The sequence below is a fragment of the Oryctolagus cuniculus genome, chromosome 1, assembly GCF_964237555.1.
Source record: "Oryctolagus cuniculus chromosome 1, mOryCun1.1, whole genome shotgun sequence".
Lineage (NCBI taxonomy): Eukaryota > Metazoa > Chordata > Mammalia > Lagomorpha > Leporidae > Oryctolagus > Oryctolagus cuniculus.
The window spans coordinates 47486587-47513019 of NC_091432.1; the positions used below are offsets into that span (position 1 = coordinate 47486587).

At 39.7% G+C, this 26433-nt stretch overlaps 1 protein-coding gene across 1 annotated transcript in view; it reads left to right on the forward strand.

Moving 5' to 3' along the window:
• The first annotated feature begins 380 nt into the window (after positions 1-380).
• LOC100338125 (mas-related G-protein coupled receptor member X1-like) overlaps positions 381-26433 on the forward strand; it is a 32758-nt gene continuing 6705 nt past the window's right edge. Inside the window, exon 1 of the mRNA XM_070060033.1 lies at positions 381-506. Within this exon, the coding sequence (XP_069916134.1) occupies positions 381-506 (126 nt within the window). The remainder of the gene's footprint in view (positions 507-26433) is intronic.

Below are 26433 nucleotides of genomic sequence, written 5' to 3' on the forward strand. Positions count from 1 at the left end.
TGTACCTGCATAGAAACACTCCAGGAAACTGGGGTTATGAAAAGTCATCTAGAGGCATTTATCCATGGCTTGATGGCACAGTACACTCTCCCATAGACATGGGCTGAAGGAACAATGTTGTGAGTCAGGTGACCACAGAAGGTCATGTCTCCTACGCTATGACTATAATGATGATGAGCACATACTCTTCTCACCTATTTGACAGCTTCCTGGGATTCAGAGAGGTTGATTTGATGCTCTTTCCTTAGGAAGATATTCTATGGATCAGGTGCCAAGATTTAGTACAACAATACTGGCACACAAAATTATTCATAGTTATTTAAATCCAATTGAAACTTGACCCCTGTTAAAAATAAAAATGGGAATAAGAGAAGGAGGAGATGTACAGTTCAGGAAATGGTCCCTCGGACTTACCCCTACGGGTAAAGCCAAAAACTTTCCATGAAACTCCAAATCCCTTTAAGTTGGCAGGTACCAATATCATCTTACTAGTTAAAGGGATCTGTGTAAGTGCTTAAGTGATCATAAAGATAGGAATAAGTGTCAAAGCAATCACATAAGCAAGAACAAGTGTCTGCTAGTAATAATAGAGTTAAAAAGGAAAGAATGTTACAACATTGGAAGCAGGCCACACAGTAGACAAATAGAAGGACAAAAGCCCTAAACAGGCCTCAGAATCAGCCCTTAAGGCATTCGGATCTTGCTAAAAAGCCTATGAGAGTTTCTCAGGCATGGAAAGCCAAGACACTTTGGCAAAAAATGATCTACATGAAGGATCTCTGTGATTGAGATCCCAGTAGAAAGGAGGGGCCATCAAAGAAGGAGGTACCATTCTCTGAAGGGAGGAGAGAACTTCCACTTGACTATGGCCCTGTCTAACTGATTTTGGAGTTTGTGGACTCAAGAGGCTTCCATAGCGTTGGCAGCTCCTGATAAGAGCCTCAGGTGATCACTGACATCATAAATAAGAGTGTCAATTGTTTCATCAACAACAGGAGTCACTGTGCAATTGCTCCCCATGTAGGACCTCTGTTGTTAATGAGTTGTATTATGAGAATTAACGGTAAAACTAGTCTTCAAACAGTGTGGGGAGCAACTGGGAGCAACTCGGACTAGACTAAGTTACTGGAATTAAGACTTATTCTATGCATCTGCTCTCCCACAATATGGCGCTGAGAAGGGAGAAACAGCTTCTACACAGCTGCCTCCAGTTCCACCAATAAACTGTAGGACCTGCTCCTGATTGGAGGAGAGCAGCGTACTTGGCGTGTGGGTAGCAGAGTTGGGATTGGCGGAAGAGGAATATAAAGGAGGAGAGAGACAACATGCACAAAGAACATCTAAGAGGAACATCTGTGCAGCCCCCGAGAGAGCCGCCCGGCGGTGTGCCGCTCCCCCACGGAAGTGGGGAATGTGGCAGGGGGAACCGCCCTTCCACGGAGGTGGAAGGGACGGTAGCCAACCCGGGAAGGACCAGCAGCCAACCCGGGAAGGACCGGCAGCCAACCCGGGAAGAACCAGCAGCAAACCCGGGGAGGGCCGAGCAGACGAAAGAACAGCACAGGGTCCTGTGTCGTTCCTCCACGAAGACGGGGAGCGACATAATGGTGCCGTGACTCGGATATGAAGCCTAGGCAGGGCTTAGTGTCGTTCCTCCATGAAGAGGGGGAGCGACAAAACAGTACATTATACTTTGTGAGTCTGTGTGGGTGCAAACTATTGAAATCTTAACTTAGTATAGAGTTGATCTTCTGTATATAAAGAAAATTAAAAATGAATCTTTTTTTTTTTTTTGACAGGCAGAGTGGATAGTGAGAGAGAGAGACAGAGAGAAAGGTCTTCCTTTTGCCGTTGGTTCACCCTCCAATGGCCACCACGGCTGGTGGGCTGTGGCCGGCGCACCGCACTGATCCGAAGGCAGGAACCAGGTGCTTCTCCTGGTCACCTGTGGGGTGCAGGGCCCAAGCACTTGGGCCATCCTCCTCTGCCTTCCCTGGCCACAGCAGAGAGCTGGCCTGGAAGAAGGGCAACCAGGAAAGAATCCGGCACCCCGACTGGGACTAGAACCTGGTGTGCCGGCGCCGCTAGGTGGAGGATTAGCCTATTGAGCCGTGGCGCTGGCCAAAAATGAATCTTAATGAAGAATGAGATGAAAGAGGGAGTAGAAGGTTACACGGGATGGGGTTGGGACAGCGGGTATGGGGAGGAAGAACAGCTATAATCCAAAAGCTGTACCTATGAAATTTATATTTATTAAATAAAAGCTTTCTAAAAAATTATGGTTATAGAGATCCTACATGAGGAGTAAGTGCACAGTGACTCCTGTTGTTGACTTTACAAATTGACACTCCGGTTTATGGCATCAGTAATCTCTCTATGCTCCAGTCATGAGTTTCCAAGGCTATGGAAGCCTTTTGAGTTCTCCGACTCTTATCTTGTTTAGACAAGGTCATAGTCAAAGTGGAGGTTCTCTCCTCCCTTCAGAGAAAGGTACCTCCTTCTTTGAAGACCTGTTCTTTCCACTGGGATCTCACTCACAGAGATCTTTCATTTAGGTGTTTTTTTGTTTGTTTTGTTTTTGTTTTTGTTTTTGTTTTTGTTTTGCCAGAGTGTCTTGGCTTTCCATGCCTGAAATACTCTCATGGGCTTTTCAGCCAGATCGGAATGCCTTTAGGGCTGATTCTGAGGCCAGAGTGCTGTTTAGGACATCCGCCATTCTATGAGTCTGCTGAGTATCTCGCTTCCCATGTTGGATCACTCTCCCCTTTGTTTATTCTATCGGTTATAATTAGCAGGTACTAGACTTGTTTATGTGCTCCCTTTGACTCTTAGTCCTTTCATTATGATCAATTGTGAACTGAAATTGATAACTTGGACTAGTGAGATGGCATTGGTACATGCCACCTTGAGTCACTGTGCACTTACTCCTCATGTAGGATCTCTGTCCTTAATGTGCTATACATTGAGGCTTAATGCTATAACAAGTACTCAAACAGTATATTTCACTTTGTGTTTCTATGGGGGTGCAAACTGTTGAAATCTTTACTTAATGTATACTAAACTGATCTTCTATTAAAAAAAAAGAAGAAATTATCAATTCCCAACTTGACTCTCACTGGGATTAAACATGACAATAGGTCTTATCTGATTTCATCATCATTTAAAAAATCATCTATTATTTTTCACTTTATGTTTCTGTGTGGGAGCAAACTGTTGAAATCTTTACTTAATGTATGCTAAACTGATCTTCTGTATATAAAGAGAATTGAAAATGAATCCTCATGTGAATGGAAGGGGAGAGGGAATGGGAAAGGGGAGGGTTGCGGGTGGGAGGGACGTTATGGGGGGAAGCCATTGTAATCCATAAGCTGTACTTTGGAAATTTATATTAATTAAATAAAAGTTTAAAAAATTTAAAAAAAAAAAGTATGGCTTTCAGCCCAGTTAAAAAAAATTATGGTTATAAATAAATGTGAAATTTGGCTCTTGTGCATCAGAAACTGAGTATACACTGGAAGAAGACATCTGCTTATACTCATCTACTCTGTTAGTGCAATTGATCTGGATCCTTCCAATTTGCAAACAGAGAGGTGGGAAGCAGAGAGAGAGGAAATATCATTAAGAAAAGTCTGTGTGGTAGTGAGTAGATCAGGAAAGGTTTACTGAACTATTTGGGATTTGAACCACTGACTCCACAATTTACCAAGCTAGTACCCCATGTGGATTTATCTAGCCATGCTACCATTCTGAGGTAGTCAAGGAAAGATAAATAGGCTCTCAATAGATAGAAAAGAGAGGAGAGCCAAGTCCTAGTTTTATTGTTAATCAAAGCATAGAAGCAGTCAAGTGATTAGTCTATAAATCAGTGTTGATCTTTTGCTACACCAATAATTAGCAGTGATTGAAAATCCCTCTTGGCCGGCGCTGCCGCTCACTTGGCTGATCCTCTGCCTGCAGTGCCGGCACCCCAGCTTCTAGTCCCAGTTGGGGCGCCGGATTCTGTCCCAGTTGCTCCTCTTCCAGTCCAGCTCTCTGCTGTGGCCCGGGAGGGCAGTGGAGGATGGCCCAAGAGCTTGCGCCCTGTAGCCGCATGGGAGACCAGGAGGAAGCACCTGGCTCCTGGCTTTGGATAGGCACAGTGCACCAGCCGCAGCACGCTGGCCATAGCAGCCATTTAGTGGGTGAACCAACGGAAAAGGAAGACCTTTCTCTCTGTATCTCTCTTCTGTCTAACTCTGCCTGTCAAAAAAAAATCCCTCTTAAGAAGAATCATAACTCTGGTGTGCTGGGAGCAATGAGCTATATCTGTCATGGTCTCAAAGTAGAAAGTAGGAGACATCACCGTGACTCAGTACATTAAGCCACAACCAGCAGGACCAGTATCACATATGGTCACTAGTTCAAGTCCCATGTGTTCCACATCCAATCCAGTTCCTTGCTAATGCACCTGGGAAAAAGTAGTGAATAACAACCCAAACGCTTGGGCCTCTGCACCCATGTAGGAGATCTGGATGAAACTCTGGGTTCCTGGCTTCTGTCTGACTCAACTCCAGTCATTGCGGCCATTTGGGGTGTGAACAAGCAGATGGAAGAGTCTCTCTATCTCTCTCTCTCTCTCTCTCTCTCTCTCCCTCTGTAATGCTGACTTTCAAATAAACAACTCTTTTTTTAAAACAAAAATGTAGTGAGTATTGGTATTAATTTTACAAAATTAGTTGGAGTCACTTCTACCATGCTGTCAAGTTGGAGAGGGCTGACCAGGTCACCTCAGCAGACAAGCCTAATAGGCAACATCCTGCTGTTGTGACCCTCATTCCAGGGTATGTCCAACCCTAGAGTGAGAAAGGACATAAGGAAACAACAAATATAAACAGGCAGTGTAAAGACTGGGAGTAAAGAGTGAAACAGGAAATTATACGCCTCTTTTCTGTCACAGTCTTTTTGCTGAATAGGCCCATTTCAGGAATACAGATTCCATGGGACTCCAAATCCCTTTGGAGTTCATCTTTAAACTAAATTCAGCATTTTATTCCTCACAAAATGATTCACCTCTAAACTTTTTATAGGCTAGATATGGACATTGTTTAAGATTATGCAAGCAGTTAATAGACACCTGGCATCTTGCATTTCTTTTGAAATGTGATATCACTAGAATGTTGATATTTAGATCAAAACTCCTATTTAATAACATCCTGCTACACATGTTAGAGAATAATACACAAAAACTTTAGAAGTTCCACACAGACCAGTGAGAGAAAATATGCTAGTTTGGGCCTTTACTGGTTATCAGTAAAATTTCATTGATTCATTCTTAAAGAACAGTGGGAAGCACATAATGCCCTGCTAATAGTACTGCTTACCATGTTACCCTCAGGACTATATGCCTGGTTTACAGACTTCTCTCCAGCACAACCCTTGTACTCATTCTCAGTGACTTCAATATTTGTGGACATGTTCCATCTGAAAACATGATCTTCCAACTGTGTTTCAGACTTTTGTTCTGAATTAATCAAGGGCTAGCAATCAATTGCAAAAACAGTTCAAAGAGTTCCTGTATACTCAACAGGCTACCGCAATGCTGACAAGTTACATACATGCAGCATATTACTAAAACATAAACAAGTAGTGGTAGGGGCAATTAACCTGGTGATTAAGATGCTTGCTTCCTCTGAAGGGAGGAGAGAACTTCCACTTTGACTACGACCTTGTCTAAATATGATCAGAGTCGGTGAACTCAAAAGGCTTCCATAGCCTTGGCAGCTCATGACAAGAGCCTCGGGTGATTACTGATGCCATAAACAAGAGTGTCAATTTGTTAAGTCAACAACAGGAGTCACTGTGCACTTACTCCTCATGTAGGATCTCTGTCCTTAATGTGCTGTACATTGTGATTTAATGCTATAACTAGTACTCAAATGTATTTTTCACTTTGTGTTTCTATGTGGGTGCAAACTGTTGAAATCTTTACTTAATATATGCTAAACTGATCTTCTGTATATAAAGAGAATTGAAAATGAATCTTGATGTGAATGGAAGGGGAGAGGGAGCGGGAAAGGGGAGGGTTGCGGGTGGGAGGGAAGTTTTGGGGGCGGGGAGACATTGTAATCCATAAGCTGTACTTTGGAAATTTATATTCATTAAATAAAAGTTTAAAAAAAAAAAGATGCTTGCTTCCCATGCTGGAGTATGTGGGTAGGATTCCTGATTCCAGTCTGCTACTAGATACCCTGAGAAGCAATGATAATGGTTCACTAGTTGGTTCCTGCCACATGTGTGGGAGGCCTGGGTTGCAATGTTGGATTCCAGCTTTGACCTGGAACCATCCCTATTCATTTTGGGTATTTGGAGAGTGAATCAGTTAATATCTCTCTGTGTATCTATCAATCTTTTTTTTTTAACTTTTATTTAATGAATATAAATTTCCAAAGTACGACTTATGGATTACAATGGCTTCCCCGCCATACCATCCCTCCCACCCGCAACCTTCCCCTTTCCCACTCCCTCTCCGCTTCCAATCACATCAAGATTCATTTTTGATTCTCTTAATATACAGAAGATCAGCTTAGTATACATTAAGTAAAGATTTCAACAGTTTGCTCCCACACAGAAACATAAAGTGAAAAATAATAGATGATTTTTTAAATGATGATGAAATCAGATCAGACCTATTGTCATGTTTAATCCCAGTGAGAGTCAAGTTGGGAATTGATTTTTTTTTTTTACAGAAGATCAGTTTAGTATACATTAAGTAAAGATTTCAACAGTTTGCACCCCCATAGAAACACAAAGTGAAATATACTGTTTGAGTACTCGTTATAGCATTAAATCTCAATGTACAGCACATTAAGGACAGAGATCCTACATGAGGAGTAAGTGCACAGTGACTCCTGTTGTTGACTTTACAAATTGACACTCCTGTCTATGGCATCAGTAGTCTCCCTATGCTCCAGTCATGAGTTTCCAAGGCTATGGAAACCCTCTGAGTTCTCCGACTCTTATCTTGTTTAGACAATCTATCTGTGTATCTCAAATATTTAAATAGAAATTTTTGAAAAATGATAAATGAGATTGGTACAAGATAATTATCTATATTACAGTTCATATTCAGATTTCACCCATGTGTACACACATTAAATTTAGGGGGAGAAGAGGATCTCCTCTAATGAGATTCTTTTGTCGCACATATGGATTCATGTAATTTCCACCCACGTACAAAAAAAGGATTTCTTTAAGACAAATGTACTCCTGGGAAGTGTTTTTATCCTCACACACAACCCAACTTCCTTCCTAAACCCCTGAAAATCTGTGTTTAATTTTTGTAATTGATTCTTTCAAAATATATATAAATAAAATCATACACTGCGTAATTTGTCAAATTTGATGTTTTGCTTGACATACTGTCTGCAAAAGCAATCCAAACAGTTGCAGGCATCAATAATTTACTTCTGTTTCTTTAATTACAGAACAAATTTCCGTTTCACAAATTTCACAATTCACATGTACAAGAACATTTAGTTTGTTTCCATTTTGGCTCCCAGGAATGGATATAAACTTTTCTGTACACATTTCTAAGTGAACAATTTCTAATTCTCTAGAGTAAATTTTAGGATTGAGTTGTATCATGAGTATATGGTTTGCCTGTTTAGAGAAATCCAAGAGTTTTCCAGAGTGATTGTACCATTTTCCTTTTCCACCAGAAATGTATGAATCACCCAGTTTCTCCAAATTCTTGCCAACATTAGACCTAGCCAACCACTGGTGGAAAACGTTACCCCATGGTAACAATGAGATGGGAAGCAGGCCATGTGCTCTAGCTTCATGGATTTAGGTTGGCGTTCTGCTCCCCACTAGCACTCCAGTCCACACTTAAAGTCCATTGATTCACAAGGTTCTCCCTTATACAATATCATCAGTGATGCTGCTGTAACAGTTTCCTCTTTTTTTCTCATTAAAAAATGGCAAATCTTCATGCTGTTCATTCTGATACTAGTGGGAGCATAACAGAGGAGCACTGCCCAACTTTTCACTTCACTGCTGGGTATGGTGCACTGCATGAGTGGGGGGTGGGAAATACGCAGGCCAGCTTCCCAGAACCATTTTGGCAGTAGCTCAGACCCCAGGTAACTCCCCAGGATGAAGTAAAAGGAGTGGGTGACTGGAATTCCCTCTCAGCCAAAACTGCAAGCAGCAGGATGAGCAGCAATTTCATCCAACATTATCCCGGTAGGATGGCAGCTCACAGCTGGTAGCTGACGGCACCACATGGCTGGCTACAGTGGTGTCCCTGTCCTCTCTCCTCCTGTCCCATGGAGTTGCAGATTATAAAATCAGGCCACAAAAATCAGTAGCCTTTGAATACATATGCCATGCCACAACTAAGAAAGAACTTTTGTGATCAATCCCATTCACAATAGCTATAAAGAATTTAAGCAGATGGGAATGATTTTAAACAAAGAGGTGAAAGAATTCCACAGTGAAAATTATAAAACATTAAAAAAAAAGAATTAGAAAGGCCATCGCTGTGGCATAGGGGGTAAAGCCACGGCCTGCAGTGCAGCATCCCATTTGGCGCCAGTTCAAGTCCCTGCTGCTCCACTTGCGATCCAGCTCTCTGCCATGGCCTGGGAAAGCAGTGAAAGATGGTCCAAGTGCTTGGGCCCATGCACCTGTATCATGGAAGCTTCCAGCTCCTGGCTTTGGATTGGCACAGCTCTGGCTTTTGTAGCCTTCTGGGGATCGAACCAGCAGATGGAAGATCTCTCTCTCTCTCTCTCTCTCTCTGCCTCTTCTTCTCTCTATTTAACTCTGACTTTCAATTAAATAAAAAATCTTTAAAAAAGAAAGAATTAGAAGACACAAAAACATAGAAATCTTCCATGTTCATGGGTTGTAAGAATTAATATCATCAAAACATCCATACTACCTAAAGCAATTTACAAATTCATTACAATACCAATCGAAATACTAATAACATTCTTCTCAGATAAAAAAAAATGATGTTAAAATTCACATGGAAACACAAAAGACCCAGAATAGCTAAAACAATTTTAAACAACAAAAACAAAGCCTATGTAATGAGTAAGGAAATGTGACTATAATAAACTTATATGCACCTAATTACAGGGCACCTTGATATTTAAAAGAAATATTAAGGGGCCGGCACTGTGACATAGCGGATTAAGCTGCCACTTTCAGTTGCTGGTATCCCATATGGGTGCCAGTTCGAGACCTGGCTGCTCCACTTCAATCCATCTCTCTGCTAAGGCCTAGGAAAGCAATGGAAGATGGTTCAAGCCCTTGGGCCCCTGCACCGCATTGGAGACCCTGAAGAAGCTCCTGGCTCCTGGCTTTAGATCAGCACAGCTCCAGCCATTACAGCCAACTGGGGAGTAAACCAGTGGATGGAAATAAATCAAGTCTCTGCAAATTCAAAAAAATTTGATATCATAGCATGCATCTTCTCCGACCACAATGGAATGAAGCTGGAAGTCAACAACTCAAGGATCTCTAGCACATATGCAAACACATGGAGACTGAATAATATGCTCCTTGGTGAATTTATTCATTGAAGAAATCAAAAGAGAATTTAAAATTTCTGAAAACAAATGAAGGCAACAATACAACATATCAAAACTATGGGATTCAGCAAAAGCAGTGTGAAGAGGGAAGTTTATAGCAATCGGTGTCTATATCAAGAAATTGCAAAGGTACCAAATAAAGGGGCTATCAATCCATCTCAAGGATCTAGAAAAGCAACAACAAACCAAACCCAAAAAATACAAAAGACCTGCAAAATGAAGAGCTGGCTTTTTGAAAAAATAAACAAAATAGACACACTATTGACACAACTATCCAAAAAAAGAATGAGAGACCTGGAGTAAGTTCCTGGCTCCTGGCTTCGGATTGACAAAGCTCTTGCCATTGTGGCCTATTGGGGAGTGAACCAGCAGATGGAAGTCTCCCTCTCTCTCTTTCTCTCTCTCCTTCTCCCCCTCTCCTCTCTCTCTGTAATTTTGACTTTCAAATAAATAAATAAATCTTTAAAAAAATAAAAAGAAATCAAAGGGATGCAAATTGGAAAGGAGAAAGTCAAACTATCTCTATTTTCAGATGACATGATTTTACATACAGGGGATTCAAAAGACTCCACTAAGAGACTATTGTAACATACAGAAAAGCTTGGTAGAGTGGCAGGATATAAAATCAACACACAAAAAATCTATAGTGTTGTATACACGGACAATAACATAGTTAAAAATGAAATTTTAAGATCAATTCCATTCACAATAGAAACAAAAGAATCAAATAGCTTGGAATAAATTTAACCAAAGACATCTACAATGAGAATTACAAACATTAAAGAAAGAAATAGAAGAAGATATTAAAAAATGGAAAAATATCCCATGTTCATGGAATGGAAGAATCAATATCATCAAAATGTCCAAACTACTGAAAACAATTTACAGATTCAATGAAATACCAATACCAATCACAATATGAAGGATATTCTTCTCAGATATATGAAAAATGATGTTGGGGACCAGTGCTATGGCATAGCGGGTTAACGCCTTGGCCTGAAGTGTCAGTATCACATATGGGTGCTAGTTCGAGACCCAGCTGCTCCACTTTCTATCCAGCTCTCTGCTATGGCCTGGGAAAGCAGTAGAAGATGGCTCAAGTCCTTGGGCACCTGCATCCATTTGGGAGACCCAGAAGAAGCTCCTGGCTCCTGGCTTCTGATTGGCACAGCTCCAGCCATTGTGGCCAATTGGGGAGTGAACCATTGGATGGAAAACCTCTCTCTCTCTCTCGCTCTCTCTCTCTGCCTCTCCTCTCTCTGTGTAACTCTGACTTTCAAGTAAATAAATAAATCTTTAAAAAAGGAGATATGGAAGAAACTCCTGGCTCCTGGATTCAGACTGGCTCAGCCCTGGCTATTGTGACCATTCAGGAGTAACCAGTGGATGGAAGATCTCTCTGTCTCTGTTTCTCTCTGTAATCTGCTTTTCAAATAAATAAATAAATCTTTAAGAAAATGATACTGAAATTCATTTGGAAACACAGTGTATCTAAATCAATCTTATATGAAGAAAAAGCTGAAGGCATCAAAATATCAGATTTCAAGATTTCCTACATGGTAGTTATAATCAAAACAACAGAGTACTGATACAAACAAATGGATAGACCAATGGAACAGAATACAAATGCCAGAATCAATCCACACCTCTACAACCAACTTATCATTGACAAAGTTTCTAAAACCAATACCAGGAACAAAAACAATCTCTTCAATAAAAGATGCTTGGAAAACTTGATCTCTTCATATAAATATGATCAAGTGCCTGGTAATAATAATAGATATAATTAAAAAGGAGAGAATTTCCAGCCTGGGAAGCAGTCTACACAACAGACTCATAGAATAACATCGTTTTAAGTAATACTCTGACCTCAGAATCAGCCCTTAAGTCTTCCTAGTCTGGCTGAAAACACATAAGAGAATTTCAGGCATGGAAAGCCAAGACACTATGGCAAAAAATGTTCTACATGAATGATCTCTGGGAATGAGACCCCAGTGGAAAGAAGTAGCCATCAAAGAAGGATGAACTTTTCTCTAAAGGAAGGAGAGAACTTCCACATGGCTTATGGCCTCATCCAAATACTTACAGAGTTTGTGAACTCAAAAGGCAGCACATTTCAAGAGACTTGGGTGGTCACTGACATCATACATAAGAGTGTTAATTGTTAAATTAACAACAAAAGTCACAGTACACTAACTCCCCATTCAGGACTTCTAAACTCAATGAGTTGCTTTGAGCATTAACTGTAAAACCAGTTCTCAAATGGTTTGTGTTGTGTGTGTGTGTGTGTGTGTGCAAATTGTTGAATTCTTTACTTAGTATAGAGCTGGTCTCTGTGCAGAAAGTTAATTGAAAATGAATCTTAATGGAGAATGGGACTGGGAAGGGGAAAGGGAGGAAGGGGAGGGGTGGGAGTGTGGGTAGGGGGCTGATATGGTGGGAAGAATAATTGTATTCTTAAAATTGTACTCATGAAATTTGCATTCCTTAAAAATAAATTTAAACAAAAGAAAAACTGGATCTCCACATGTAGGAGTAGAAACAAATCCCTTACTTTACACCTTACACAAAAATCTATTCAAAATGGATTAAATATCTATATCTACAACTGAACATCATTAAACTACTAGAGAACATTGGGGAAACCCTGCAAAACATTGGAACAGGCAAAAAGTTCTTGGAAAAGACCCCAGAGACACAGGCAGTCAAAGCCAAAATTGACAAATGGGATCACAACAAATTGAGAAGCTTCTGCACTGTAAAATAAACACTCAGCAAAGTGAAGAAGCAACCACTAAACTGGGAGAAATTATCTGCAAACTGTGCTACTGATAAAGGATCAATACCAGAATACACAAAAAGATCACAAAACTCAACAACAATCAGTTAGAAACCCAATTAAGAAATGGGCAAAGGACTTAAACAGGCATTTTCCAAAAAAGGAAATCCAATTGGTCACCAGACAAATGAAAAAATGCTCAGGATCACTAGCCGTCAGGGAATCACAAGTCAAACCACAGTGATGTTTCATCTTAGCCCCATTAAAATGTCTGTCATACAGAAATCAACAAACAACAAATGCTGACAAGGATGTGGGGAAAAGGGTACCCTAATACACTTCTAGAAAGAAATGTATGGCCAGCACCGCTGCTCAAAAGGCTAATCCTCTGCCTACAGTGCCGGCACCCGGTCAGGGCACCAGATTCTGTCCCGGTTGCCCCTCTTCCAGGCCAGCTCTCTGCTGTGGCCCGGGAGTGCAGTGGAGGATGGCCCAAGTGCTTGGGCCCTGCACCCACATGGGAGACCAGGAGAAGCACCTGGCTCCTGGCTTTGGATAAGCGCAGCACACCAGCCACAGCACGCCAGTCGCAGTGGCCATTGGAGGGTAAACCAACAGCAAAGGAAGACCTTTCTCTCTGTCTCTCTTTCTCACTGTCCACTCTGCCTGTCAAAAAGAAAAAAAAAAGAAATGTAAACTGGTAGAGCCACTGTGGAACATAGTATGGGGATACCTCAGAAATCTAAATATAGACCTATCATGCAACCCAGGCATCTCATTTCTGGAAATTTACCCAAGAGAAATGAAATCAGCATGTGGAAGTGTTATCTGTACCACCATGTTTATTGCAGCTCAATTCACCATAGCAAAGACATGGAATCAACCCAAATGTCTGTTAATTGTAGACTGCATAAAGAAATTACTCTTTACTTAGTATAGAGTTAATCGTATGTGTATAAAGTTAATTGAAAATAGATCTTAGTAAAAAAAAATAAGATGTGAATAGGAGATGAAGGAGAAAGACATTGGGAATGTGGGTGGGAGGGCAGGTCTGGTGGGAAAAATTTCTATGTTCCTAAAGTTGTACTTGTGAAATGCATTAAGTTTGTATTCCTTAAACAAAAGGTTTATGGGGAAAAAAGAAATTAACTTAAGGTGTGTAAGGTGAATCTGAAAAAAACATGAGGTAAATTTTGTTTCTAAAGCACATTTGATATTGCTAATGAAAGAATGTGGTATCCACTTTAATAACATGATAAACTAAGATGGTAACCTTTCCCATCCCACTTCCCATTACTATTAGATTTTGCATAGAGTATTGTCCACACTTTTGCCTAATCTCAATTACTATATTTCCTTAAGTTAGATTTTTCTACAGCCACAATAAGGAGTAGAATTAATATGTTTTTGGATTTTTTTAAAATTCAACTCCTGGGGCCAGCGCTGTGGTGCAGCAGTTTACAGCCATGGCCTGAAGCACTGGCTTCCCATATAGGTGCTGGTTCTAGTCCTAGCTGCTCCTCTTCTGATCCAGGTCTCTGCAATGGCTTGGGATAGCAGTAGAAGATGGCCCAAGTCCTTGGCCCCTGCACTCACGCGGGAGACCCAGAAGAAGCTCCTGACTCCTGGTTTTGCATCAGCACAGTCCAGCCATTGTGGCAATCTGGGGAGTGACCAGCAGATGGAAGACCTCTCTCTCTATCTTTACCTCTCTCTCTAACTCTGTCTTTCAAACAAATAAAATAAATCTTTTTAAAAAATTCAACTCCTATGTCATGAATTATTTGTGCTCTAACAAGAAAAATGAACTTGGTACAAATAAAAGCTGCTATATGCCATGATTTTCATAGTTTTTTTATAAAATGGACTACTCCTAAGACTGTGACTATAATACTTTTTTGGTAATTTTTATATCTACCTTTAAGAAGTACTGTTTCAAAATCTACAAACAATAAAGGATCTGGCAAGGATCTAGGGGGAAATGTACCTAATCCACTGTTGGTGTGAATGTAAACTAGTGCAACTACTGTGAAAGACATTATAGAGTATATTAGAAATCTGAATACAGACCTGCCATATGACCCAGCAATCCTACTCCTGGGAATTTACCCAAAACAAAAAAAATCAGTATATAAAAAGAGTTATCCACACCCACATGTTCATTACGGCACATATCACAGCAGATAAGATATAGAATCAATACAAATGTCCATCAACTGTTGACTAGATAAAATAAAATTATTGTATATATAGAATATGGAGTAATTACTCAGCTGTAAAAAAAACAGAAAAGAAAAAAATCCATTCTTTTGCAACAAAATGCACACAACTGGAAACCATCATACTTAGTGAAATAAGCCAGTCCAAAAAAGATAGATACCATTTGTTTGTCCTGATGCCAGGTAACTATTAGAATACCTGAAATGTAATATATTGGAGTGAAGTGAATATTTTCATATTCAATGACTGTTTACAACCCTTATCTCTTATGATGAGGAACAGTGGTTTTTTATTCTTCATGCTGTTGTTGAACTCTTTTACTTAGTGTAGGGCTAACTTTACAATAATTAAGTAAACTGAAAAACTTGTAAAAATTTAGAGTGGGAATAGGAAAAGGTGGAGGAAGAAGGGTTAGAGCATTGGCAGAAGGGAGGGTAGGAAGGAAGGATCACTATATTCCTAAATCTGTATATATTAAATACAGGAAATTATATAGCTTGAAAGAATTTTTAAATAGACATTCTGTTTCCTCATAGGGCTTTGTTCTGAAAACTTGAATGCATTGCTTTAAGAGGGCAATGTTCTTTCCCCACACACCAGCTTTGATATAGTAACATTTAGTAGGAATCAGCTTTATGGAATAAAGCTACTGCTTTGTTAATCTGTCAATAATCAATTGAGTTTAGAAAAGTCAGTAGATCCCATATTGTATCCATTAAATTCAGGGGGAATCCTTATCTTTCTTTACTCCATATTGCTAACCACAAGTTAGAGCACATATCTTTTTTGTAATTAAATAGCAGATGATTATTTATCTGGCCCCAGGAAGAAGTACTCCTTGATTATTCATGAGATACTCTTTCTTTTTTTTTTTTTTAACAGCACAAAATTTCCTTTTATTGCAATTCAAACATTTGAAAACCGGAACATCTAATTATCTGTCCTAATTTTGCTCTAGATAAAACATCCAATGTTCTCTTTTTTAACTTTTATTTAATGAATATAGATTTCCAAAGTACAGCTTATGGACTACATTGGCATCCCGCCCCCCCCCCCCGATGACTTCCCTCCCACCCGCAACCCTCCCCTTTCCCGCTTTCTCTCCCCTTCCATTCATATCAAGATTCATTTTCAATTTTCTATTAATACAGTAGATAAGTTTAGTATACAGTAAGTAAAGATTTCAACAGTTTGCACCCCCATAGAAACACAAAGTGAAATATATTGTTTGAGTACTCGTTATAGCATCAAATCTCAATGTACAGCACATTAAGGACAGAGATCCTACATGAGGAGTAAGTGCACAGTGACTCCTGTTGTTCACTTTACAAATTGACACTCCTGTTTATGGCATCAGTAATCTCCCTATGCTCCAGTCATGAGTTTCCAAGGCTATGGAAGGCTTTTGAGTTCTCCGACTCTTATCTTGTTCAGACAAGGTCATAATCAAAGTGGAGGTTCTCTCTTCCCTTCAGAGAAAGGTACCTCCTTCTTTGAAGACTTGTTCTTTCCACTGGGATCTCACTCACAGAGATCTGACATTTAGTTTTTTTTTTTTGTTTTGTTTTGTTTTTGTTTTTTGTTTGTTTGTTTGTTTGTTTTTGGCAGAGTGTCTTGGCTTTCCATGCTTGAAACACTCTCATGGGCTTTTCAGCCAGATCCGAATGCCTTTAGGGCTGATTCTGAGGCCAGAGTGCTATTTAGGACATCTGCCATTCTATGAGTCTGCTGTGTATCTCGCTTCCCATGTTGGATCACTCTCCCCTTTATTTATTCTATCGGTTAGTATTAGCAGGTACTAGACTTGTTTATGTGCTTCCTTTGACTCTTAGTCCTTTCATTATGATCAATTGTGAACAGAAATTGATCACTTGGACTAGTGAGATGGCATTGGTACATTCCACCTTGGGGGTTGAATTGGAATCCCCTGATATATTTCTTTTTTTTTTTTTCTGGAAGGTGTAGTCTTTTTTTTTCTTTTTTTTTAACTTTTATTTAATGAATATAAATTTCCAAAGTACAGCTTATGGATTACAATGGCTTCCCCCCCATAACGTCCCTCCCACCCGCAACCCTCCCCTTTCCCACTCCCTCTCCCCTTCCATTCACATCAAGATTGATTTTCGATTCTCTTTATATACAGAAGATCAGTTTAGCATACATTAAGTAAAGATTTCAACAGTTTGCTCCCACACAGAAACATAAAGTGAAAAATAATAGATGATTTTTTAAATGATGATGAAATCAGATAAGACCTATTGTCATGTTTAATCCCAGTGAGAGTCAAGTTGGGAATTGATAATTTCTTCTTTTTTTTTTTTTTACAGAATATCAGTTTAGTATACATTAAGTAAAGATTTCAACCGTTTGCACCCCCATAGAAACACAAAGTGAAATATATTGTTTGAGTACTCATTATAGCACTAAGTCTCAATGTACAGCACATTAAGGACAGAGATCCTACATGAGGAGTAAGTGCACAGTGACTCCTGTTGTTGACTTTACAAATTGACACTCCTGTTTATGGCATCAGTAATCTCCCTATGCACCAGTCATGAGTTTCCAAGGCTATGGAAGCCCCTTGAGTTCTCTGACTCTTATCTTCTTCAGACAAGGTCATAGTCAAAGTGGAGGTTCTCTCCTCCCTTCAGAGAATGGTACCTCCTTCTTTGAAGACCTGTTCTTTGCACTGGGGTCTCACTCACAGAGATCTTTCATTTAGGTTTTTTTTTTTTCCAGAGTGTCTTGGCTTTCCATGCCTGAAATACTCTCATGGGTTTTTCAGCCAGATTGGAATGCCTTTAGGACTGATTCTGAGGCCAGAGTGCGGTTTAGGACATCCGCCATTCTATAAGTCTGCTGAGTATCTCGCTTCCCATGTTAGATCACTCTCCCCTTTATTTATTCTATCTGTTAGTATTAGCAGGTACTAGACTTGTTTATGTGATCCCTTTGACTCTTAGAACTTTCATTATGATCAATTGTGAACTGAAATTGATCACTTGGACTGGTGAGATGGCATTGGTACATGCCACCTTGATGGGATTGAATTGGAATCCCCTGGTATGTTTTTAACTCTACCATTTGGGGCAAGTCAGCTTGAGCATGTCCCAAATTGTACATCTCTTCCCTCTCTTATTCCCACTCTTCTGTTTAACAGGGATCACATTTCAGTTAAATTTCAACACTTAAGAATAACTGTGTATTAATTACAGAATTAAACCAGTCATATTAAGTAGAACAGACAAAAAACTACTAAGAGGGATAATGTATTAAGTTGTTCTTTAACAGTCAGGGCTATGCTGATCAAGTCACCGTTTCTCATAGTGTCCATTTCACTTCAACAGGTTTCCTTGTTGGTGTTCAGTCAGTTGTCACCGATCAGGGAGAACATATGATATTTGTCCCTTTGGGACTGCCTTATTTCACTCAGCATGATGTGTTCCAGATTCCTCCATTTTGTTGCAAATGACTGGATTTCATTGTTTCTTACTGCAGTATAGTATTCAAAGATTACATATCCCATAATTTCTTTATCCAGTCTACCGTTGATGGGCATTTAGGTTGGTTCCAGGTCTTCGCTATTGTGAATTGTGCTGCAATAAACATTAGGGTGCAGACTGCTTTTTTGTTTGCCAATTTAAATTCCTTTGGGTAAATTCCAAGGAGTGGGATGGCTGCGTCGCACGGTAGGCTTATATTCAGGTTTCTGAGGAATCTCCAGACTGACTTCCATAGTGGCTTGACCAGTTTGCATTCCCACCAACAGTGGGTTAGTGTCCCTTTTGCCCCACATCCTCGCCAGCATCTGTTGTTGGTAGATTTCTGTATGTGAGCCATTCTAACCGTGGTGAGGTGAAACCTCACTGTGGTTTTGATTTGCATTTTCCTGATTGCAAGTGACCTTGAACATTTTTTCATGTGTCTGTTGGCCATTTGGATTTCCTCTTTTGAAAAATGTCTATTGAGGTCCTTGGCCCATCTCTTAAGTGGGTTGTTGGTTTTGTTTTTGTGGAGTTTCTTGATCTCTTTATAGATTCTGGTTATTAACCCTTTAACTGTTGCAGAGTTTGCAACTATATTTTCCCATTCTGTCGGTTGTCTCTTCACTCTCCTGACTGTTTCTTTTGCAGTACAGAAACTTCTCAATTTGATGCAATCCCAATAGTTGATTTTGGCTTTGACTGCCTGTGCCTCCAGGGTCTTTTCCAGAAACTCTTTGCCTGTGCCAATATCTTGAAGGGTTTCTCCAATGTTCTCTAATAACTTGATGGTGTCAGGTCATAGATTTAGGTCTTTAATCCATGTTGAGTGGAGTTTTGTATAAGGTGTAAGGTAGGGGTCTTGCTTCATGATTCTGCACGTGGAAATCCAATTTTCCCAGCACCATTTATTGAATAGACTGTCCTTGCTCCAGGAATTAGTTTTGCATCCTTGATCAAATATAAGTTGGCTGTAGATGTTTGGGTTGATTTCTGGTGTTTCAATTCTGTTCCATTGGTCTATCCATCTGTTTCTGTACCAGTACCATGCTGTTTTGATTACAACTGCCCAGTAGTATGTCCTGAAATCTGGTATTGTGATGCCTCCGGCTTTGTTTTTGTTGTACAAGATTGCTTTAGCTATTCTAGGTCTCTTGTGCCTCCATATAAATTTCAGCACCATTTTTTTCAGATCTGAGAAGAATGACTTTGGTATCCTGATTGGAATTGAATTGAATCTATAAATTGCTTTTGGGAGAATGGACATTTTGATGATGTTGATGCTTCCAATCCATGAGCGTGGAAGATTTTTCAATTTTTTGGTATCCTCTGCTATTTCTTTCTTTAAGATTTTGTAATTCTCATCGTATAGATCTTTAACGTCCTTGGTTAAGTTTATTCCAAGGTATTTGATTGTTTTTGTAGCTATTGTATGGGATTGATCTTAGCAGTTCTTTCTCAACCATGGCATTGCTTGTGTATACAAAGGCTGTTGATTTTTGTAGATTGATTTTATATCCTGCCACTTTGCCAAACTCCTCTACGAGTTCCAATAGTCTCTTAGTAGAGTTCTTTGAATCCTCTAAGTAAAGAATCATATCGTTTGCAAAGGCGGATAGTTTGACTTCTTCCTTCTCAATTTGTATTCCTTTGATTTCTTTTTCTTGTCTGATGGCTCTGGCTAAAATTTTGAGAACTATGTTAAATAGCAGTGGTGAGAGTGGGCATGCCTGTCTGGTGCCAGATCTCAGTGGAAATGCTTCCAACTTTCCCCTATTCAATAGGATGCTGGCAGTGAGTTTTTCATAAATTGCTTTGATTATATTGAGGAATGTTCCTTCTATACCCAATTTGCTTAGAGTTTTCATCCTGAAAGGGTGTTGAATTTTATCGAATGCTTTCTCTGCATCTATTGAGATAATCATATGGTTTTTCTTCTGCAGTCTGTTAATGTGGTGAATCATTTTGATTGATTTGCGAATGTTGAACCATCCCTGCATACCAGGGATAAATCCCACTTGGGTGGATGATCTTTCTGATGTGTTGTTGCATTCTATTGGCCAGAATTTTATTGAGGATTTTTGCGTCTATGTTCATCAGGGATATTGGTCTATAATTTTCTTTCAGTGCTGCATCTTTTTCTGGCTTAGGGATTAAGGTGATGCTGGCTTCATAGAAAGAATTTGGGAGGATTCCCTCTTTTTCAATTGTTCTGAATAGTTTGAGAAGAATTGGGATTAGTTCTTATTTAAATGTCTGGTAAAATTCAGCAGTGAATCCATCTGGTCCTGGGCTTTTCTTTGTTGGGAGGGCCTTTATTACTGTTTCAATTTCTGTTTCAGTTAGGGGTCTATTTAGGTTTTCTATGACTTCATGGTTCAATTTTGGTAGATTGCATGTGTCCAGGAATCTATCCATTTCTGATAGATTTTCCTGTTTGCTGGCGTACAAGTCCTTGTAGTAATTTCTGATGATTCTTTTTATTTCTGTGGTGTCTGTTGTTACGTTTCCTTCTTCATCTCTGCTTTTATTGATTTGGGTCTTTTCTCTTCTTTTTTCAGTTAGTTGGGCCAATGGGGTGTCAATTTCGTTTATTTTTTCAAAAAACCAGCTCCTCGTTTGGCTGATTTTTTGTAATTTTTTTTGTTTCAATCCTGTTGATTTCTTCTCTGATTTTAATTATTTCTCTTCTCCTACTAGATTTGGGTTTGGTTTGCTGCAGTTTTTCTAGGTCCTTGAGATGTGCTGAAAGTTCATTTATTTGGTGCCTTTCCAATTTCTTGATATAGGCACCTATTGCTATAAACTTGCCTCTCAATACTGCTTTTGCTGTATCCCATAAGTTTTGATATGTTGTGTTGATATCCTCGTTTACTTCCAGAAAGTTTGTGATTTCTCTTTTGATTTCTTGAATGACCCATTGTTCATTCAGGAGCATGTTGTTCAGTCTCCATGTGTTTGCATTCTTTCTGGGGTTTCCTGAGTTGCTAATTTCCAGCTTCATTCCGCTGTGGTCTGAGAAGCTGCATGGTATGATTCTAATTCTTTTAAATTTGCTGAGACTTGCTTTATGGCCTAGTATGTGATCAATCCTAGAGAAGGTTCCGTGCACTGCTGAGAAGAATGTGAAGTCTTTAGATGTAGGATTGAAAGTTCTGTAGATACCTGTTAGATCCATTTGGGCAATAGTGTCAATTAAATCTGCTGTGTCCTTGTTGATCTTCTGTCCGGATGATCTGTCTATTTCTGAGAGTGGAATATTGAAGTCCCCCAGTACTATTGTATTGGAATCTAAATCTCCCTTTAAGTCCCTTAACATACCTTTTAAATAGACCGGTGCCCTGTTATTAGGTGCATATACATTTATAATAGTTACATCTTCCTGTTGAATTGAACCCTTAATCATTATATAGTGCCCCTCTTTGTCTCTCTTAACAGTTTTTGTATTAAAGTTTATTTTGTCTGATATTAATATGGCTACACCTGCTTTTTTTTTTTTGGTTTCTGTTGGCATGGAATATCTTTTTCCAACCTTTCACTTTCAGTCTGCATGCATCTTTGTTAGAGAGATGTGTTTCTTGTAGGCAACAAATAGTTGGGTTGTGTTCTGTGAGCCAGTCAGCCAATCGGTGTCTTTTAACTGAAGAGTTAAGTCCATTAATGTTTAATGTGACTATTGATACGTAGTGACTTTGCCCTGACATTTTCCTGGAGATATTTTCTAGTGTATGCTTTGAGCTTCCCATGCTCTTTTACTGGTAGGTGTTCTTCCTTTACCTTCTTTCATATTGATGGCCGTGTTTCTGTGTTTCTGAGTGTAGCACATCTTTAAGTATCTTTTGCAGGGCCGGACGAGTGGCCACAAAGTCTTTCAATTTCTGTTTGCTATGAAAGGTCTTTATTTCACCTTCATTCACAAATGAGAGCTTAGAAGGATATAATATTCTGGGCTGGCAATTTTTCTCTCTTAGCACCTGTGCTATGTCTCACTGCCTTCTAAGTCCAATATTCTCTCTTCTGCTTCACCCATTCTGTTTTTAAAGCTCTCTAATGTTTTTGTCATTTGATCTATTGATTCTTCATTTCATTTTGATTTCTCTTCACTATCACACTTTCCTGTTCTACTAGTTTCTGCATTTTATTTTGATTCTTCCTTAAAATTTCATTTTCACAAGAGAGATTTTCAATCCTGTCCCGTAAGGATTTCTGTAGTTCAAGGATTTGCTTTTAAAAACTTCTAAATGTTCTTATCATAAATTTTATGAAATCCGTATCTTGAATTTCTTCTATGTCATCATCTTCATAATCTTGATTTGGGGTGTTTTGTTTATTTGGAGGCATCATAGTGTCATCGTTGATCTTGTTCCCTCGATTTTTGTTTTTGTTGCTTGGCATAGTTAATTCTTCTTCCCTCATTGTGCTTTTTTTTTATTTTATACTATGTCTGTGTTAAGTGGACTGCCTACTGTTGGAGGAGCCTTGGAGGCTTGAGATGGGTGTGGCCTGAGAGCTCTGCTTGGTTCTTCTGGGTTACGGGTGTGCAAAGGTGACACCCTCAGGTTATGCGTGGTAAATCTCTCTCTATTTATTTATTTATTTATTCATTCATTCAAGTAATACCACACGGCTGTGCAGAATTGATGGTATTTAGCTTCTGATCTCTGGCTTCTACCCAAAGAGTCTGTGCAGTCTCCGTTTCTCCTCTGGACTCCCACTGGGTTGCCTAGGCTACTGATTTGTAGTGACTCAGTTCCTTAGCTCTCCCCTGTTGTTATGTATATCCAGAGTGGGGCCTGCTCTTTGTCTCTTGCTCGCCTTTGCAAGGTTGGTGGAGAGAGAAACCAGAGAGAAACTCGTCTGTACCAGTACCCTCCCACCTTTTTTTTTTCCTTCTCCCCTGTAGTCAGTCTGGTGAACTTTCCTGCTCCCCTCTAGATTCTGACCGCCGTTTCCCCGTCAATGTCTCGGGTTACTGAGCTCACCTCCCCTTCTAGCGCCGATGTGTGGACTCGGAGCCCTGGGCGTCCCTGCTTTCCCCGCTGGTGTCTGTGTGACATCCACTCCCCTTCCTGCACTGGCGCACAGACCCTGTGGCTCCTGCGGCTCGGCTTCCACGCAGTGGGCAACCTTGTTCTCCCAGTAGGTCCTCCAAGTCACAGCCACTAGATCCGGAAGAGTTTCCTCTGCAATTTTTTCCTGATCCTTTTTCTGAGGCTACCGTAACTCCACTTTTATTAAACTAAATTTTCCCGGACTATCAGTGCGCACCCTCACTATTCTGCCATCTTGGCTCCGCCCCAATCATGAGATACTCTTTCACAGTAGCTTAGCAGGCGCAGGTGTCCCAACCACACCAGAACCCAGGCAGGCGTTAGCAATCTTTACCCACTTTTAACATGGTAGCCACTTGGCATTCAGGTGGTGAGCCTTGCCTTGTAGTTTCAAGTATGAAAAGAACACAAGACAAGGGAGTGTCTGTTCTTTTTCGTGAATGTTGGACTAAGAGATGCAGAGAATGAAGAGTTGTGTTCCTCGCAGTAGTGAGGGGTACACTATCCCTGGAACCCAGCTATGAAATAGTCCCACTTTGGAAAGTTCTTTCCTTCACTGTTTTTATTTACTTATCTAGTGATTGTACATGGCTGTCAATCTAGAAGTGTCCAATAGAAGAAGACATAATTATTGTTCTCTGCAAAGAGATTGATTTTCTGACTTTATCAAGGTCGTTAGTCAAATGAAATGGAGATTGACATATGGACAAGACAAAAGGGTAGTGCCATGTCACACATTTCTGGAAAGATCACAGCTTAAAGTCTTGAGATGTGGAAGTGTGCTATGTAAACACTTCCATGGCACTTCATGTAGTATGGGATGACAAAATGGAAACAATCTTGATTTTATTTCTACAACTCACAAACCATTCTCCATGTTACCCCTGCTCTGCCTCTCTTCAAGAGATTGGAGTCAGAATGGAAGTTCTGTTTTCAAAGGGATTTGGAGACATTTTCTATTCAGATGTTGGAGAATTCTGTGCCATTCCAGTTGATGTAACATCTTTTTTTAAGTGTAGGTGCAGCCAAAATAGAGATTTGATTTCAAGATCTTATTTCTGGGGCTGGTACTGTGGCACAGTGTGTAAAGCCACTGCCTACAGCACTGGTGTGCCATCTAGGCATCGATTTGTGTCCTGGAGCTCCACTTCTGACCCAGCTCCCTGATAATGGCCTGGGAAAAGCAGCAAAGAAGGCCCAGGTGCTTGGGCCCCACTACCCATCTGGGAGACCTAGAAGAGAGTTCTAGCTCCTGGCTTCCTCTTGGCCCAGCCCTGGCAGCTGCGGCCATCTGGGGAGTCACATAGAAGATGGAAGGTCTCTCTCTCTCTCTCTCTCTCTCTCTGTCTCCTTCTCTGTTTCTGTATCTCTATATCTCCCTCTCTTTCTCTAACTCTGACTTTCAAATAAATAAGTGAATTGTTTTTTAAAAGGTTTTACTTCCTAATAACTTTAGTTTACACATCTTGTCTGTAAACCATTGAGCAATCTGTATACAGTTAAGAGATGTATGGTGTTTATTGTTATGTTAAGTGAACCAACTCTAATTTAGATGTTTTTACTTCTGTTAAACTATTTGAGTTAAGTTCACTTAAAATTTCATTTAGAAAATATTTACAATGTTGAAGTGAGAGGAAATAGAAGTTATTTTGTCATTCTCATTCTCATGCACATTTCTTACACTGGTTATAATCAGAATTTAATTCCATGAGGGGAAAGCATTCAAATGACAGTCTTTATAAAGGTCAAGTTTGGAATCACTGAAATTATATTTTCATCATGAATAAAAAAGTCCAATCTCCAACTCTAATGTTGAGCAGAATTGAAGTACATTCTTCAGAATTTCTCCAACAGGCAAATGAAAGCTTATTTATGCATGTTGTATTGCTCTTCTCTGGAATATCAATATTAATATTTGTTAACAACTATTATATTTTAATGTAAAGTATATTTTTACTATCATAAAGGGTTCATACCATCCTTATGAAAGTAAATAACTTGTAAAAAACATACAGAATTCTGTAAAATTTTATATCCTTGTTGCTTTAGAGTTGGGAAGCAATGATCAGAAACCTCACATTCAGTTTCTGCCTGTCATAACATTTGGCATTGTGGTAGCTGCAGTATTTTGACATTCAGATTAAACTTCTGTTTCAACATGCTGTTACACCTGAGACAGACTAATACACATTTGGGCTAGCACTGTGGCACAGTAGGTTAATCCTCCATCTGCTGCACTGGCATCCCAAATGCCTTCCAGTTCTACTCTGCTGCTACTCTTCCGATCAATCTTTCTGCTATGGTCTGGGAAAGAAGAAGATGGCCCAATTCCTTAGGCCCCTGTGCCCACACGGGACACCTGATTTCTATAGTGGTTTTACCAGTTTACATTCCCACCAACAGTGGATTAAGGTACTTTTTCCCTACATCATCACCAGATTTGTTGTTTGTTGATTTCTGTTTGAAAGCCATTTATACAACATAGTGAGGTGAAACCTCATGGTGGTTTTCATTTGCATTTTCCTGAAGGCTAGTGATTCTGAGCATTTTTCATGTGTCTGTTGGCCATTTCGATTTCCTCTTTTGAAAAATGTTTGTTTAAGTACTTGGCCCATTTTGTAACTGGGTTATTTATTTTGTTGTTGTTGAGTTTCTTGATCTCTTTATATATTCTGGCTATTGATCCTTTATCAGTGGCATACTTGCAAATAATTTATCCCATTCTGTCAGTTGCTTCTACACTTTGCTGAGTGTTTCTTTGGCAGTGCCAAAGCTCCTCAATTTGTTGTAATCCTATTTGTTGATTTGGGTTTTGATTATCGTACCTCTGGCATCTTTTCCAAGAAGTCTTTGCCTATGCTAAGGTCTTACAGGGTTTCCCCAATGTTCTCTAATAATTTGATGATATCCAGTTGTACATTTAGGTCTTTAGTCCATTTGGAATGGACTTTGTGTAAGGTGTAAAGTAGGGGTCTTGCTGCATATTTCTGCATGTGGAGATCCAGTTTCCCCAGCACCATTTGTTGAACAGTTTGTCCTTGCTCCAGGGATTGCTTTTAGCTCCTTTGTCAAAGATAAGTTGGTTGTAAATGCGTGCATTGACTTCTGCCATTTCTATTCTGTTCCTTTGGAATATGCATCTGTTTTGTATCAGTAACATGCTAGTTTGATTATAACTGCCCCGTACTATGTAATGAAATCTGGTATCGTGATGCTTCTGGCTTTGTTTTTGCTGTATAAGACTGCTTTTGCTATTAGGGGTTTCATATTTAGGAAACTGATTTCTTAAGCACAATTACCTACATCAATTAGATTTTATCACT